An 18766-nucleotide genomic window follows, 5' to 3' on the forward strand; every position below is an offset into this window, starting at 1 on the left:
GAATTAACACTTTCTATTTGGTTATCTCATTCTGAAGGATTTATTAAACTAAATTTTGATGGGAGTAGTCAAGTAATCCAAACCCATCTGGAGTAGGGGGAATATTCAAAGATAAAGATGTTCATGTTGTTGCTTTGTTCTCAGGACCAGTAGGTTCTGGGAACTCTTTAGGGCTGGATTTCTGACTGTTATTCAAGGGGTACAGATAGCAAGGGAGTTCAACATGGAGAAGTTGATTACTAAAGGGGATTCTAAGTTGGTGTTGGGATGGTTGAAGGATCTGGAGACTATAATATGGGCTTATAGAGATGAAGTCAAGAGGTTTAAATGGTTAACTAGCAACATAGCATTAGATATACAATGGGTTCAGAGATCGGAAAATGGGATGGATGATACATTTAGCAAAGCAAGGGGTTAATTGGGAACAACTGTACTGGGCTCAGTTGTAATCTGATTTTAAGTTTTTTTGTGAGACTCGTACCTCTCCAAGGGATGCTTGTACTTATGTATATAAAGGGCAGCCTAGTGCACAAGGCTCCCACCAATGTGGGGTCTGGGGAGGGCCATATATACACAGCCTTAACCCTGCACATACAGAGAGACTATTTCCAATATTTGAGCCTTGGTCTCCCAAGTTGCAATGGAGCAACCCAATCGTTGCACCAAGGCCCACCCTCGGTTGTACTTATGTATATATTGTTGCTTAATTAATAAAATTTTTAAAGTTACTTATCAAAAAAGCAAATGGTTGGTATCTTTTTTTATATCAATCAATTTCATTTTTTAAGCTGATTTTTCACCCTAGAAAAATCTTAGATGGGGCCTATAAAATGTTAAGAATTCAAATACCATGCAAACTGGCCTTATTTCTGCCTCTTATCTTCATGGCTTCATCTGTTTATAATATACCTTTAGAACCGAGAAAAAAACAATAGGTTACCAAAATTTTGCAAATTTAAGTTATGCTTGTATTTATTTCTGGTTTTTTGAAACATAAAAACAATATTTCATAACTTCTAATATGCTATTGTTAATGAAATGATGATTTTAACTAAATAGATAAAATAGAAGAGAAGTGCATATTAATTAATATATTCTTCTTAAACATTTTATAGTCTTGAACATAGCCAATGCTTAAGTATATAAGAATGTTATTCATTTCATAAACAAAAGAGAAGATTTGGTTTTCATTTTCTTCCCATCTTCACCTTCACCATTTTATATTATCCTTGATTATTTCTTTGACCAAAAACATAATTGATATGGTTTGCTACCTTTAGAATGATTTTCTCATGAGCATCCTTTGGTTTACCAAAGCAATGTAATACAGATTATGTCATTTACAGTGGCAGAAAATAAATTATATGAAACCATAAAGCAAATTTCTTTACCAAGAAACTCATGCAAGGCAACAACCAAAGGTCTAACTTCAGAATTGAGTACTTACTTTGTGAGCAACGAAGGCCCTGCATGCATGCAATTAATCCAGTTCTACATAAAAATGAGGTCAAGAAAATGTCAGCACTACGAAATTATGATGAAAGATATTCACGTAAAAACAAATAGATTAAAGTACTTGTCTGCAAGTACTTTTAATTAAATACATGACCTGTAAATGTATTGTATAAAACGAAAAGTAGAAACTTACGAGTTTTTTCCTAAAGAATAGCTTCCAAACAAATTTCTGAAGAAATATAAAGGAAAAGGTTAATAGCGAAACTGAAATATTTTATTACAGCAACATAGAAGAATTTGGAACTGCATTGAATGTTCTTACACATTTCGTTGTTGACAACTAGATTGCAGTGTGCTTCCCAATGTAAAGTTGTTATAGGACAAATCACTGTATGTCAAAATTAAACAATCATTTTCTTGAAGAAAAGAATAATGAAGCAAAATTTTATTTATATAAGACACTGTCATTTGTTGTTTGAAAAACTGAAACTTTTGACTAAAAATGATGACACTAATAGTATCAAGAAACTAGAAAGACGAACTTACATGCTCTCCCCTTTCTTCACCATCCAATCAGGTATAGGACCATTTAGCAAATTTCCAGTAAGATATCTAAACAACAAAACATCAATGATATAGTGTAATTGAGAAGTTGCATCATAAAAACATTTTAGAAACTTGATACTAGATTACCAAACTGCAACTATTAGATCTTACATGTAATCCACTTTTGTTAGCTTTGAAAAGGTACTTGGAATCTCCCCTGTCAGCTTGTTAAAGCCGAGGTCTCTGCAGGAACATGTGGAAATAAATACAATAAGAGAAAAGTGGCAACCTTTTTTTAAATCATTTCTTTTGAATACTTTTTATCAATGGTTAACCACTTAGAAATTTGTGATAAAAAAGTGTCAGCATATCTGTCTAAATTATAATATGAAAGTTCTCTCTCTTGAATGGCTAGAAAAACAAACTCAAACAATTTTCAGGTGCAACCTAACCATGTCCGCTCAAGTATTCTACAAACCTTACCAATTAAAGGCATGTGAGCACATAAGATAAAAAAAGGCCTTAGCCAATGTTTGTCCCAGCTATTTGGGGTCTTGGGAGGGATAGACTGGAAATGGTCCTAACCTTTAGCATTTTTTACACAAAGTGGCTGCTCTCAGACTCAAATCTATGTTATCACGCTTGCCAGCCCGAGATGTGAGCACAAAAGACAGATTAACTAAAAAGTGTAGGTAAGTATTAAGTACAAGCTCTTGAGTTGGTTAAGGCATATTGTTGCTTCTTCTCTCCATCTAGATACATGAACTTTATTTAATCTTTATTGTCTAACTAGCTAACTGCTTCTTACTCATGGGTAGATTGTTACATATTATTTCAATACTTTTCTTTTAATTTGCATCCAAGTGAACCTCCATTTGCTATGACAGAATAGCTATCCTTCTTTTTTTGAAAAGGGCACCTAAAAAAGTATACTTGCCACAATATGAGCACTACTGACAAACTATTTTTTCCATTCTCTATATAAAATGACAAGGAGTGAAGACAAGAATCTTGAGACAGAATGGCATGGAAAGAATGGGAGTTCTACACTATCTGTAGGTATGTACAGCTCACCCGGACCCTTAAAGAACACTCAGACACCAAGAGTAACACCACAGGAGCACTTACAAGCAGCTTGCAATCAACCCCCATGCTGCGATGAACTTGCGGTACACTGCCACCTTTGCGATGAACCCGCAAAACATTAAGCAAAACTGCGATAAACCCACGGTCCACTGTTGAGACCCAAACACTCCTTCCAGAACCCACTAGGGGAGTGGAGCAGGCCACCACCCATCAGCCATTCACAAGGAGACAGAGAAGACAGGCGACAGAGCCTCAGAATTAGTTACACTCAGAGTTGGTTACTCTGCCGCCAGAGGATATTCCATCCATGTTATCTGCCAGAGTTAGTTACCCAGAAATCAGAGGATATTCCCTCTTATTACACCTGTAGGCCAGCTATATAAGGCCATCATCATATAATGAAAGCAATGAATGATTCTCCTTTAATTTTCTTCTCCCTGAGTCCAGTTTATTCCTTCCTTCCCTTCTCTTTTTCTCTCCATCTTTTGTTTCAGGAGGTCAAGCCTCCCTCGAAGAGGATTCCGAGGTGAGCGGAAACACACCAAGTTGGTATCAGAGCCAAGTCGCAGACCAGCTATGCCGCAGACAAGATCCTCTACCATGGAAGATAGAGTCGACCAACTTGAGATTGGGTTCCACCAGGTACTGAACGAACTTAGGGATCTCAAGGTGGTCATCTCTAACCTTGCCTCTCAACAACAGTCCGGCGAGACCAGTCATCCAGCAGGGGCTGACGCCTCTGCTTCCGGTAGCCAAGGAACTGGGTATTACCCCGCCGGAAAGGTCACTAAAATCAATTTTCCCAACTATTCCAGTGGAGATCCCATTCCTTGGATTTTCAGAGCAGAGAGATTCTTCGAGTACCATGAAACCCCTGCACACCAGCGCGTCGCCATCGCCTACATTCACCTAGAAGGAGACGCTATTCTCTGGCTCCAGTGGTATTGACAAACCCATCCTCAGGTAACTTGGGCGGAGTTCACGGAAGCTCTGTGAATCCGTTTTGGGCTGACGACATTCGTGGATTACGACGAACTCCTCACTCGACTAAAACAGACTAGGACGGTAGCAGACTACCAGCTCGAGTTCGAAAGAATGGGGACCAGGGTACATGGATGGCCGGAGAAGGCCTTGGTAGGGTGTTTTGTGGGAGGTCTCAAAGAAGACATCCGCTTGGAAGTGAGAGCTCTTCGACCAGCGACAGTCATGGCGGCGGTGGGTATGGCTCGCCTGCAAGAAGAGAAGATCGATAGTATGCGCAGAACCAGCAAGCTATCCTACCCGAATGTGAGGGTTCCCCAGCGGGCCGAACAGCAACCCATGAAACAAGTTGGGGATTCTCAGAAGCCATTTTGCCCAGGCCCACTGTGCCCTTCAAACACCTCTCGTGGGCTGAGATGCAGGCCCGACGCGAGAAGGGCCTCTGTTACAATTGTGATGACAAGTTTGGACCGGGCCATAAGTGCAGAGTCCAGCGAGTGTTTCTCCTTCAGACAGAGGAAGAACTGGAAGGGACCATCCCAGAACACGTAGAAGACTGTGAACTGATCTCAGATGAACCTGAACCTGTTGGAGCCGAGATCTCCTTGCACGCCCTCATGGGCCTCAACCCTCTTCAGTCCATGCGAATAGAAGGAAGGTTGGTGGGCCGATCTGTGATGATCTTGATTGACAGTGGCTCTACCCTGAATTTCATCACTTGCCGATTAGCAAGGCAACTAGGTATGACCATACAACCCACTCCACTCTTTTCGATCTATGTGGCTAATGGAAGTCAGATGTTATGTGATGGTGTGTGCAAGAAGGAAAAGATCCTTATACAAGGCCACTATTTCGTGGTAGATCTCCACCCATTGGATTTCTCAGGGGCTGATATTATTCTGGGAATTCATTGGTTACATGGCCTAGGGCCTGCACTTTGTGATTGGGCCAAAATGACAATGGACTTTTATCAGGATGGTCAGACTTGCCATCTACAAGGGGTGCGGCCTCCGAGTCCCCAAGATGATACTGTAGCTTCCATGTTATGGGCCTCCAAGGATACTGGACAGCCCTTATTTATGCACTTAGGCATGCAGCCCACAGTTCCAACTTTAAACAATCAAGCTGTGACCAACCCACGGAAGCCCAACACGAGGCACTACGATCGATACTCGATTAGTTTGGTGATGTGTTCAAGGAACCAATCCAATTACCTCCACCCCGGGCCCATGACCATCAGATACCCCTCTTATCAGATTCTAAACCGGCCAATGTGAGGCCATATAGATACCCCTATTTCCAGAAGCTAGAAATTGAGAAGGCGGTAAGAGAGCTAATGAACAAGGGGCATATACAGACCAGCACTAGCCCATTTTCTTCCCCTGTACTCCTAGTAAAAAAGAAGGATGGTAGTTGGCGGTTTTGTGTAGATTACCGGGCCCTGAATCAGATTACAGTGAAGGACAAGTTCCCGATACCCCTCATTGATGAACTGCTGGACGAGTTAGGAGAAGCACAGGTGTTCTCCAAACTTGACCTGCGATCCGGGTATCATCAGATCTGGGTTCACCGGACCGACATCCACAAGACAGCCTTCAGAACCCATGATGGCCATTATGAGTTTCTGGTTATGCCGTTTGGACTCACAAATGCCCCCTCCACCTTCCAGGACCTCATGAATGACATTTTCAGGCCATTCTTAAGGCAATATATTTTAGTATTCTTCGATGACATTCTGGTTTACAGCAAGGATTGGGACACCCATATGGAACATCTGAAACTTACCCTCACCACTCTAAGGGAACATCAGTTACATGCCAAAATGACTAAGTGTTCTTTTGGACAAAAACATATACAATACTTAGGCCATGTGGTTGCAGCAGGGCGGGTCATGGCAGACCCAGAAAAGATAGATGCCATCCAAAAATGGCCCAAGCCCACTACTGTAAAGGCTCTCAGGGGGTTCCTTGGGCTTATCGAGTATTATAGGTGCTTCATTAAGGGGTATGGGCTCATGGTCGCCCCTCTAACACGTATGTTGAAGAAGGATTCTTTCAGCTGGGCTGATGAGGCCCAACGGGCCTTTGAAGACTTGAAGACAGCAATTTCGAGCCCTCTAGTCCTTACTCTTCCGGACTTCACCCAGCCCTTTGAGATAGAGTGTGATGCCTCAGGTGTAGGGGTAGGGGCCGTCCTGATGCAGAAGGGACAGCCCATTGCTTACTTCAGCAAGGCCCTATCATCCGCTCACCAGAACCAGTCCACTTATGTCAAGGAGATGATGGCAGTGGTAATGGCAGTCCAGAAATGGCATACATACCTATTGGGACACTAATTTATTATAAGATCAGACCAACGAAGTCTGAAGTATATAGCAGAACAAAGAGTGCACACCCCGGAGCAGCAAAAGTGGCTTAGTAAACTGATGGGCTTCGACTACCGAATAGAGTATAAACCTGGGCCCGCCAACAGGGTAGCTGATGCCTTATCGCGGGTAGAGGAGCTGACCCAACTAACCTATTCTCAGCCCAGTTTTCCCTTGTTTGAAGCCATATGGCAAGAGGCAAGGTCTGACCCGCAGCTGTAGGACATTAGGGAAAAATTGAGGCAGGACCCTTCCCAGGTTGCAGGTTACCAAATTGTAGGACCAGACCTCTTCTTTAAGGGCAAATTCGTGATTGCTCCAAATTCCAGCCACAAAACTGAACTATTGAAGTTGTTTCATGATTCCACTTTGGGGGGACATTCAGGAGTGCTAAGGACTCTAAAGAGGCTCAGCAGCCACTACCATTGGGTAGGAATGCGCAAGGACGTGTTACACTATGTATTCGAATGCCAAACCTGTCAACAGCAGAAATACTCCTCACAGTCTCCCGTGGGCCTTCTACAACCCCTCAAGATTCCAGAGCAAGTATGGGAAGACCTCTCCATGGACTTCATCACCAGACTTCCCTGTTCTTTAGGGAAGGAGGTTATCATGGTAGTAATTGACCGTCTCACCAAGTATAGCCATTTCTCTGCCCTGCCTCACCCTTACACTGCAGCAATGGTGGCTGACATCTTCATACGGGACGTCAAAATTGCATGGGACACCAAGATCCATTGTCTCGGACTGTGACCCTGCCTTCCTGAGTTCATTTTGGAAGGAATACTTCCGATTGCAAGGAATCCAACTGCACCCATCCACAAGTTAACACCCCCAGACAGATGTACAGACTGAAGTTCTTAGTCTATGCTTAGAAGCCTACCTGAGATGCTTCATAGGGGAGAAGCCCAAACAGTGGGTCCACTGGCTTCCGTGGGCAGAATACTGGTACAACACGACTTATCAGTCAGTGGCAGGAATGACACCCTTCAAGGCTCTATATGGCAGAGAACCTCCTCCCATATTACCTTATGAATTTGGGTCGGATAAGGTGGCAGAAGTAGAGACTCACCTACTGGCAAGAGATGAGACCCTTAGACTGCTCAAGGCCAATTTGATTAAAGCCCAGGAACGGATGAAGGTCTACTATGACTCCCACCACCGCCCACTAGAGTTTCAGGTAGGTGATTTTGTCTACCTTAAGCTCCAACCTTACCGCCAGGTCTCAGTGATGAGACGGGCTTGGCACAAGCTAGCTCCCAGATATTATGGGCCCTATAAGGTGCTGGAGAGAGTGGGCCTTGTTGCTTACTGTTAGAATGCTCGGTCAGGGGTATTTTGGTCATTCTGGTTTATCTTCTTGAAAGTGAAAGGTCTATTGTATCTGAGTTTAAGTTGTGTGTTCCATCTTCTATGAGGGACAAAATAGTTTTTCTTGTAACTCTAAGTTTTATGAATAAAATTCAAGTGGGTCGGCTAGGAGAGTGATTTTTCAGATTCTCTCTTCTAGTCTGGCCGAACACTCTTCTTCTTCTTTCTCTTTTCTTTTTTCTTTTTTCTTCTCTACCTTGACCTAGAATCAACTAGGGTTTATTCACATGGTATCAGAGCAATAAGGTCTCGTGTTTTCTGGCTGCTGCCTTCTTCCTGGGTTCGCCGCCAGCTTCACAGTAGGTTTCATCATCCTACAACTGACCTGATTGGAGACTCGATAAAGGGCTGAAAAGGAGTTGCCGTTTTGAGGGCCTGGAGGTGAGAATGCCTCTGGCCGGTGCTGTGGTGGTCGTTGAAGTGGTATACTAGACCCTCTATTCAGTGTACGAAGAGGGCTGGACGTATACAGGTATGGACACTGCTGTCGTGTGCTCAGAAATGGACTGTGAATGCTAATTTTTTGTGCTTCAAAAGTTAGTTGTTGTGGTGCTGGGTGAGACTGATGCACATATCAGTCATGTTCCTTTGTTTTCTTGTTCGCATGTGTGCTGAAAGAAGAGTAGTAGACTGCTGAAGTCCACGACAGCAGTGGTGTGGTGATGGTTGTATTGTGGTGGCTGACATATCTATGATTCTAAATGCTTAAAAGTGAACTCCTAGACCTTGTGTGTAATCAGTTCTGCAGTATGCAGTCCAAGTGTTTGATGTGTTGACTGAATGATTTCAGCTTTAGAGTGTAGTGTGTAATGTGCAGTTGAAGAAGGTGGAGTTGGTGGTATCATAAGTGAGATAAGTCTTGTGAAGAGTGTGAGATTGTGGTGTATATTCAAAGGCGAAATAATTGAGATGGTTTCATTTGCAGATGGGAAAGACAACAAAACCGGCATCATGCTTTCTCCATATTATCTAAGTGTTCAGATGACATCCATCAAGTTGAATGGTGAGAACTATGTACCATGGGCAAAATCTGTGGAGGTGTTCTTGAAGGCCAAGAGGAAAGTAAAACATGTGAGAGAGGAGAAACCTTCCTCTGATTCCCCAAGGTTCAGTGATGGGAACAAGATGATGCACAGATAATGACATGGCTTTGGAACAGCATGGAACCAAAGATTAGTGTGAACTTCATGTTCCTAGATACAGCCAAAGAAATCCGGGATCATGCTAAAAAGTTTTACTCTGGACAAGACAACACAACTAGGGTATATCAGTTATACCAAGAGTACTTCAATTTGAAGCAAGGAAGTCAAAGCTTAGAAGAGTATTATGCAAGTTTAAGGAACATCCGCAATGAGCTAAATGTGTATCACCCTCAAACATCAGATGTCCAGATCCAACAACAGCAATGTGAACAACTTGATGTGACTAGGTTTCTTGTGGGCTTGAAGGCTGAGTATGAGCCTATCAGAGCATAGATATTGGGGGGATCAGCTCTCCCCTCACTTGAAGAAGTTTTTGCCCGTCTTAAGAGGACATCCATTGAGCCGGTAGAACATTCTTCCTTCTCTGATAGATCTGGTTTGGTAGTGACTAAAGGGAGTGGCCGTGGAAGTAGAAGTGGTGGTGGCAGCAGTGGCCCTCCAAGCAACCGTTGTGGACACATGTTTAACCGGGCTAGTGGCTGGACTGGAGGCCGAGAGTTAGGGGGAAGCCGTAAAAAAGGAAGGAGTAATGCTCAGAGAAAATGTACACATTGTGGCTTAGAGGGGCACACAGTTAATTTCTGCTATGATTTGCGTGGTCCACCCAACACTTAGGCTAACCATGCTACATCTAAGAGTAGTAGCACAATTACTGAAAGCCAGCAAACTGCCCCAACCCCCTCCACACCCGCTTGTGCTTCCGAGCAGGAAATGGTGAGTGTACCACGGGCAGTATATGAGCAGTTCCTTCAAACATCTCAGCAGAACACAACTACACTTGCCCATTCAGGTATGACTTGCTTATCTTCCAAAGCCTCACCCTGGATCATTGATTCCGGAGCCTCGGACCATATGTCTAGGACTCTTGATGTATTTTCTTCCCTTTCTCACTCCTCCACATCTCAGACAGTTACACTTGCTAATGGTTCTACATCTCCTACTTGTGGTGTTGGTGATGTTGATCTCTCCTCCTTGTCTTTAGCATCTATTTTATATGTTCCTAAGTTCCCTTTTAACCTTATGTTTGTTAGCAGATTAACCAAGTCCATTAATTGTTCTGTAACCTTCTTTCCTTCTTGTGTGTTTTAGGATCTCAAGACGGGGAGAAAGATTGGTGGAGGGCATGAAGCAGGTGGTTTGTATTACCTTGATGGTGGTGGCCCCCCAGTGACTTTTCAATCGTCTCTTACTCCTCTCCAGTGGCACTACAGACTTGGTCATCCCTCTCTCAAGGCTTTGAAGCTGTTAGTTCCTTCCTTGAGTCATCTTTCATCATTAGATTGTGAGTCATGTCAGTTGGGAAAACATCATCGAGTCTCATTTAGTCCAAGAGTTGATAGTCGTGTCTCAAGTCCTTTTGCCTTAGTTCATTCTGATGTATGGGGTCCAGTTAAAGTGGTGTCATACAATGGGTATAAGTATTTTGTAATCTTTGTTGATGACTTTTCAAGGATGACATGGATCTATCTTATGAAAGACCGTAGTGAATTGTTCTCTATTTTTCAAAAATTTCATGCTGAAATACGCACTCAATTTGGTGTTCCTATGAAAATACTTTGCTCCGATAATGCCAAAGAATACAACTTCTCACCATTTCAGCAATACCTAGAACATCATGGGATAAATCATCAGACATCTTGTGCTTACACCCCGCAACAAAATGGTGTAGCTCAACGGAAAAATAGACATCTTCTTGAAACTGCTCGGTCCTTGATGATCAATATGAATGTCCCAAAGCACTTTTGGAGTGATGCTGTTCTTACATCATGCTTTCTGATAAATCGGATGCCCATGTCAATCCTTGGAAGTCAATCCCCTTTCTCTGTGTTGTTTCCCACTTTGTCTCCATTTCCTCTCACCCCAAGAGTCTTTGGTTGTGTTTGCTTTGTTCAGCACTTGGGGCCTGGAGTAGACAAGCTAGATGCTCGAGCTACGAAGTGTATTTTTCTTGGCTACTCAAGAACTCAGAAAGGGTATAAGTGTTATAACCCAAAATTTCATAAATCGTTTGTGTGCTCTGATGTCACCATCTTTGAATCAGTTCCATTTTTCTCAGATGCCGGGGTCTCTTCTTCTCCCCCTGTGGTTCCTCTTCCTGTACCGGTTGTGGACACTCTTCCCGTAGCTCCCATTCCTACTGCCGATGCACATCATATGCCTGTTACTACAGAGAGGCCGCCAATTACTCAAGTGTATACCCGCAGAAGTGCTTCGGCCCCTCCTCCACTTCAGCACCTGTCGACAGATCTTGCTCCTGCTCCTTCTCCCTCAGATCTTGATCTCCCTATTGCTTTGCGGAAAGGTAAACGCACTTGTACTTCTCATCCCATTTCAGACTATGTTTCCACTGCTCACCTTTCTGCTTCTCATTGCAAGTTTATATCATTACTCTCATCGGTTCCCATTCCCAAGATTGTACAGGAAGCCCTTGCCTCCCCAGGGTGGCGGCAAGCCATAGAAGAAGAACTTTCTACTCTACAACATAATCACACATGGGAACTCACCACTCTTCCTCTCGATAAGCACACTGTTGGGTGTAAATGGGTCTATACAGTGAAGCATCTTCCTGATGGCAGTGTGGAACGATTGAAGGCAAGGTTAGTGGCCAAGGGCTATTCTCAGTTATATGGTGTGGACTATATGGAGACATTTTCTCCTGTGGCTAAAATTGGTTCAGTTCGGGTGTTGATCTCATTAACTGCTATGTATGATTGGTCTCTCGTACAACTTGACATAAAAAATGCCTTCCTACATGGTGATCTTGTTGAGGAGGTGTATATGGAGCAACCACCAGGGTTTGTTGCTCAGGGGGAGGCTGGTAAGGTGTGCAGGCTCAGAAAGGCAATCTATGGACTGAAACAATCTCCACGTGCATGGTTTGGCAGGTTCAGTGAAGTGGTGAAGGCCTTTGGGATGAAACAAGTGTCAGGTTGATCATTTTGTGTTCAGCTATAACTCAAAGGATGGGAAAATCTTGCTAGTCGTGTATGTGGATGATATTGTCATAACTGGAAGTGACAGCAATGGAATTGATAGGCTAAAAAAAATTCTTACAGGACCACTTCAATACGAAAGATCTGGGGAAGCTAAAGTATTTCCTAGGAATAGAGGTTGCGAGGTCGAAACAGGGGATCAACCTATGTCAGAGAAAATATGTTCTTGATCTACTTGAAGAAACAGGGTCGTTAGGTGCTAAACCAGCAGAGACTCCTATGGAACTCAATGCCAAGTTAAGTGCGGATGCAGGTGAAGAGTTTGATGATCCTGGAAGATACAGAAGGTTGATGGGAAAGTTGAACTACCTGACCATTACCCGACCAGATATATCATTTGCTGTGAGTGTGGTGAGTCAGTTTATGCAACATCCCCGGGTTCCTCACTGGGAAGCTGTTCTGAGAATTGTTAGGTACCTAAAGGGTGCTCCAGGTCGTGGTTTGTTTTACCAAAAGGGAGGAACTCTTGAGATAGTAGGGTACACAGATGCTGACTGGGCTAGCTCTATATCAGACAGGAGATCAACCACAGGGTATTGTACCTTCCTGGGTGAAAATCTTGTAACTTGGAAGAGCAAGAAGCAAACAATGGTGGCAAGAAGTAGTGCAGAAGCAGAGTACAGGGCTATGGCCCATACCACATGTGAACTAGTATGGCTGAAGAACTTACTACAGGAGATGGGGTTCTCAATTGACAAACCCATGAAACTATACTGTGATAACCAAGTTGTTGTTCACATCTCATCCAATCCCGTCTTCCATGAAAGAACTAAACATATTGAGGTGGATTGTCACTTTGTGAGAGAGAAAGTGATAAGTGGGGTAATAACTACATCTCATGTGACCTTAGGAAATCAGTGGGCAGATCTCTTCACAAAGGGATTGTCTCGGGGAAGAATAGATTACATTTGTAACAAGCTGGAACTATATGATATATAATCTCCAGCTTGAGGGGGAGTGTTAGAATGCTCGGTCAGGGGTATTTTGGTCATTCTGGTTTATCTTCTTGAAAGTGAAAGGTCTATTGTATCTGAGTTTAAGTTATGTGTCCCATCTTCTATGAGGGACAAAATAGTCTTTCTTGTAACTCTAAGTTTTATGAATAAAATTCAAGTGGGTCGGCTAAGAGAGTGATTTTTCATATTCTCTCTTCTAGTATGGCCGAACACTCTTCTTCTTCTTTCTCTTTTCTTTCTTCTTTCTTCTTCTTTACTTTGACCTAGAATCAACTAGGGTTTATTCACACTTACAGATTGGACCTCCCTGTTACCTCGAAGCTTCACCCGGTGTTTCACATCTCACTTCTCAGGAAAGCTGTGGGGAATCATACCCCTATCTCACCCAACTTACCCCAATTTATAGAGGAAGGGGACATTTACACAGAGCCTATCAAGATTGTGGATTTCCGATGGGTTCGGCGAGGAGGGCAGGTTGTGCCAGAAGCCAAGGTTGAATGGGCCGGACTGCCTCCAGAAGAGGCCACTTGGGAACCTTATCTAAGGCTGAATGAGAGGTTTCCGAACCTAGACCTTGAGGGCAAGGTTAGTGCTAAGGGGAAAGGAACTGTTGAGACCTAAACACTCCTTCCAGAACCCACTAGGGGAGTGGAGCAGGCCACCACCCATCAGCCATTCACAAGGAGACAGAGAAGACAGGCGACAGAGCCCCAGAATTAGTTACACTCAGAGTTGGTTACTCTGCCGCCAGAGGATATTCCATCCATGTTATCTACCAGAGTTAGTTACCTAGAAATCAGAGGATATTCCCTCTGATATTACACCTGTAGGCCAGCTATATAAGGCCATCATCATATAATGAAAGCAATGAATGATTATCCTTTAATTTTCTTCTCCCTAAGTCCAGTTTATTCCTTCCTTCCCTTCTCTTTTTCTCTCCATCTTCTGTTTTAGGAGGTCAAGCCTCCCTCGAAGAGGCTTCCGAGGTGAGTGGAAACTCACCATCCACCAAGTTCAATCCACGCCCAAACCTAAATGAACCTCAGAAAGACCCGTCCAATAGACCCAAACACACCTAAGTGTGCGATGGAGCCACACCTACAATGACGTGCGATGAACTCACAACCCACGAGCCCACTCTGGACGACAGGTTAAAAAGGGCAGTAGGCCGAGCCCACAGTGAGGTCAACGTGTGCCCGAACACACGCAAATCCACGACAGCAAAGGACTTTGCAAACCGTCACGTGGAATTTACGAAGTACCAACCGCCGAACGGTGACGTCATTGTTGCCACATAGGATTAGTCATGATGCACAAAAAAGTAGTAGCACACGTGAGTAATGAGGGATCTCAAGGATAAGGAAAGCCAATCCTTGAAGAAAATCCTCATGAGACACGTGGCAATACCTTAGTAGCGCACCCAATGATTGACAGCTAATCAAATATTCCCTTCCCCGATACAGAGCAAATATGTTAATCTCCTACCTTTAAGGATCTGGGGACCTCCTTCATAAATAGAGATCCTCCTCACATTGGAACTCATCCGATCCTAAGCATTTGCTACTGATACTCTCGAGCATCCACAACTCTTCCATTTCTTTAAGACCTTCACCTTCCTTCACTCTCGAGGCTTCTCTTCGTCTTTCAAAGAGACCGCTCCCCAACCCAACCTTACCCCCGTCCTACACTATCATTTGACAAATATATAGTGGAGATAACCACATAAAGGTAAGGAAAATATTTATGAAAAATAGTTGCAATAATAAATGCTTATTCCCCATAGACTTAGGCACATATTCTCGAATCCCTAAAGTTGTTTACCATGGTTATTGTCATATGTGTTAGGGAAATTCTGCTCTTTCCTTCTATCCTTGATCTTCTCGGACAATGGATAGGATAGAAAAGATAATAAGGGACTTTTTATGGGATCCAAGGAATGATCATAAGGACCATCTTTTGAATTGGAAGGAAGTGTGCAAAAACAAGGAGACTGGTGGCTTAGGAATTGAGAGGATGAAGGAGAAAAATATGGCACTATTGGGCAAATGATTATGGAGATTCCCCAAAGAATTGGAGACATTGTGTAACTGGGTTATTAAAAGCATCTATGGGCTTCATCCTAACAGGTAGGGCATGGATCCTGTTAGAAATAAAACCGTAAGAAGCTCTTGGAAATCAATTCTGACCTCAGTTCCTATTTTCATGCAACATATAAATATGATGATGCAAGTTCTGGAATCAAGGTGAATTTTTGGGAAGATATTTGGTTGGGAGGTACTCCTTTCTTCCAAGTCTTTCCTAGAATCTATAATTTATCAAATCTCAAAAATAAACCTATCTCTGATTTAGTGTCCTATGGGGGGAAGAGGTTTGGTTCGGGATTTGGGGTCAAGGAGGGCTTTAAGGAACTCTAAAATGGGGGATTTTGTTTCTCTACTTGACACTTTTCAAGAGGTGGGTTTAGTTCCTTCAGGGGTAGGATGAGAGAGTTTAGGATGCCAAATACCAGTGGTATTTTTCTTGTTCACTTCCTTTTTTTCAAACTTTTTACCAATCTACTGCAATAAACCAGTACCCAACTAAAGAGCTTTAGTGCGGTCCCATCCCCCCTAAGGTAAAGGTTTTCTGTTGGGATCTGCCAATCAAGTACTTAAGAATTGTGATAGACTCCAAAGGAAGCGTCTGGTGTCTCTCCCCTCATGTGTGCATTCTATGTCTGAGGAGTGGGGAAAACACCAATCATCTTACCCGAAGACAAGATTATTTGTCAATGTATGCAAGGAGCAGTGTTGTGGGGATTGTGGAATGAAAGAAATCCACACATATTTGAAGAATCAATGGAGGCTGCAGAGTTGATTGAGCTTATAAAAATAAGAGTTGCACATTGGGCTTTAATTTGTGATGAGTTCAAGGGTATTTTCCTTAGTGAAATGCTAAAGATGTGGAAGGTAATAGCTGAATTTCAGGCCAGAAGACAGCAAAGGACTGAATTATGGAAATCCCCAGATTCAGGTAAATTAACTTCAACTTTGATGGATCTTGCCTCGGAAATCTAGGAGAGTCAGGTGTCAGGGGAGCTCTTAGGGATTATTCTGGTAACATAGACATCAGTTTTTCTGGTCCCATTGGGCATGGTAAGGGCTGAGGCTTTGAGATACAAGCTTTGGTTCATGGATTTAAATTAATGAGCGAGCAGAGATTGAAGGAAGTGGGGGTCAAGGGTGACTGCCAAGCCATAATCAGCTGGATGAAATCTCAAGAACAGATCCCTTGGAAGTTTAAGCTGATGGTGAGACAGGCTCAGATATTAAAGCTCCAACTTGAACAGCTTATTCAGTTGGGTTCCTAGAAGTTCTTATGTTACAGCCGATTCTCTAGCAATTGTAGGGGTATCTAGAATCAGTTAGTTTGGGGATGCCTAAGGCCAGGAGGTAATGTGTAATTGTATTTGATTTTTATTATATTATTGGGCTCCTTGGAGAAGCTTGTACTATTGGGCCTGTTGTTCACTTTGGTGAGAGGTGTGGTGTTCTCTGATTCATAAAAAGTTTTCTGTTATTTATCCAAAAAAATCGTAGAAATCATAATATTTCCACTGTAAATATTGGAAATAGTCTTTTTGTTTATGTTTCTTCTTTTTCATCTTCAACTTCACCCTAAATTGAGTTAATGATGGGTCTCTATCCCCTATCCCTAATAGAGAAAGTTGTTGTAATCATCCATTTTCTTTATATTTCATATTCTCCAAGTTTCTCACTGCAATTCTATTTACCATATTCAACAAAATAATACAGAGCCTCAATAACTAACAATGTAGTATCCATTGTTCTTCATTGTCAGAGGATTGAAATAATGAGCAATGGAGTTGTCCAGCAAGCTGCCACATCCCTTTAGTTGCATAAACAGTGCCTTTAGAGGAAATGAAACCTCTGGACTGTCCTCTGTAATGTTTCATTGTGATAAGCCTCGACAATCTACTATAGATACTTCATCTCATCTGAATAATGTCCTTTGATATTGTAATTTGATCAAGACCTATTATTTAATTCATTTCAAACTATATTGAAGTAAAAGTGAAAATTAGTGTAACAAGATAACCACTTGCATTATTCTGCATTAGGTTGCAACTTATTTTGACTTCCATATACCATTTACCCAATGTTCTATGTAAGATAGAAAATAAACTCTACAGTGTTCCAATCCATAAACTGCATAACAATTAACAAATGTGTAGAAGAATAATTTATGAAATCTTTTCACATGTCAAGCACCATACAACTGTTCCATTTACAAAACAAGAAATGAAAAAGAAACATTTGGTTAATAAGTACTTGTATTTCTTTACTTCTAAAAGAATCTTGTTGGGAGATAAAGGTTTGGACTTACAAAGTTTTGAGTTTTGTCATGTCAGCAAGATATGAAGGTAAACCTCCAATGATATTGCAACTCCTTAATATCCTATATTAAGCAATCAAATAAATTCTATTTCAGACCATTAAAAAAATTACAGATGGGTATATGCTTCCATAAACTGAGATTTATAACCATACAACTCACAGTGTCTTCATGTTTGCCATATTACTCAGTGGTGGAAAAGTCGATTCTGTTCCACTTATGTCGCTTATCCTCCTGAACAAAAAATTCACCAATAGTAACAAATAAGAATTCTTTAGTTAATTATTAAAAAAGAGTATCCATTTAATCAAATGAGGAAAATAATATGAAATGTATTCTATTCTTTTCTTGGTTGTTTTAAACCTTCAATAACAGATGTTTTCTGGCAGAGGGAGGGTTTCATGGCAGATCCAAACCATTCATCTAGTAAGGATACTCTGGATTAGCTACATGTATTGTTTCATTTTCAGCCCCATACGTCACCAAATATTGATTTTTCTTCAGCAAATGATTGCCTTTGGAAGTTTCAAATGTACAAGGATGGAAAACAAAGTGTTCTTCATCCATCTGATGAGGGATACCATGGATTAGATACATGTATTTTTTCCATTTCAGCCCCATACACTGTTACATCTTGATTGTTCCTCTGCAAAAATTTGCCTTTGGAATTTTCAACTGTTCAAGGGTGAAAAATGGCTCTTAAGCCATCTGATGAACCATACCATGGACATCGATTAGCTACATGTATTGTTTCCTTTCCAGCTCCATAAAGCACCACACATTGATTCTTCCTCTGTAAATAATTGCCTTTGGAATTTTCAAATGTACATGGGTGAAGAAACAGCTCTTCATTTATCTAATGAAAACTGGATTATCAACATGTATTTCTTTCTTTTCAGCCCCATACCACCACATATTGATTTTTCCTCTGAACATATTAGATTTTTCAAATGTAAAAGGTGAAAAAATAGCTCTTCCCATCATGTGGAAAAAACCCACTGGGTTGAAACTTGCTACAAGAAAAGGTGATATGGTTCACACGTAGAATCATTTTAAGATTCCCCTGGGAGGGAACATGTAAAAATAAAACTACATGTATGAGTCTCAGTAAATGTTCACTCACAAGTCAGTTAAGTTTTCCAGGAATGAAATATTAGAAGGAATAGGCCCCTGCAAACCACTTGCCTGTATTGCACTGTCATCAAGAAAATTGGAGTTAAATGAAGAAAATGGCACCTTCAAATTTTACCACTAAAAAGCAATTTAAATTTTGGAAGTAGGAATCCATACAGTTTTTCAAGTTTTGTCCATTTTCCTATAAAATTGGGTATCGTCCCATTAAATTGGTTATCGCTTATACGGCTGCATATGTCAATGGATGAAAAAGATGAGCAAAATGGAAGAGGTGACCTGTGA

General features: G+C 41.9%; 1 protein-coding gene across 1 annotated transcript in view; it reads right to left on the reverse strand.

Moving 5' to 3' along the window:
- Positions 1-18766, reverse strand: part of LOC104589772 (putative leucine-rich repeat receptor-like serine/threonine-protein kinase At3g14840) — a 39352-nt gene that overhangs the window by 17106 nt on the left and 3480 nt on the right. The window contains exons 8-16 of the mRNA XM_010248207.3: positions 18641-18712; positions 18474-18545; positions 17513-17584; positions 17342-17413; positions 2173-2244; positions 2002-2067; positions 1778-1843; positions 1649-1684; positions 1448-1491 (exon numbers count right to left, since the gene is read on the reverse strand). Of these exons, the coding sequence (XP_010246509.1) occupies positions 1448-1491; positions 1649-1684; positions 1778-1843; positions 2002-2067; positions 2173-2244; positions 17342-17413; positions 17513-17584; positions 18474-18545; positions 18641-18712 (572 nt within the window). The remainder of the gene's footprint in view (positions 1-1447; positions 1492-1648; positions 1685-1777; positions 1844-2001; positions 2068-2172; positions 2245-17341; positions 17414-17512; positions 17585-18473; positions 18546-18640; positions 18713-18766) is intronic.

Source organism: Nelumbo nucifera, chromosome 3 (genome assembly GCF_055504915.1).
Source record: "Nelumbo nucifera cultivar China Antique chromosome 3, China Antique-T2T, whole genome shotgun sequence".
In the NCBI taxonomy this organism is placed as follows: domain Eukaryota; kingdom Viridiplantae; phylum Streptophyta; class Magnoliopsida; order Proteales; family Nelumbonaceae; genus Nelumbo; species Nelumbo nucifera.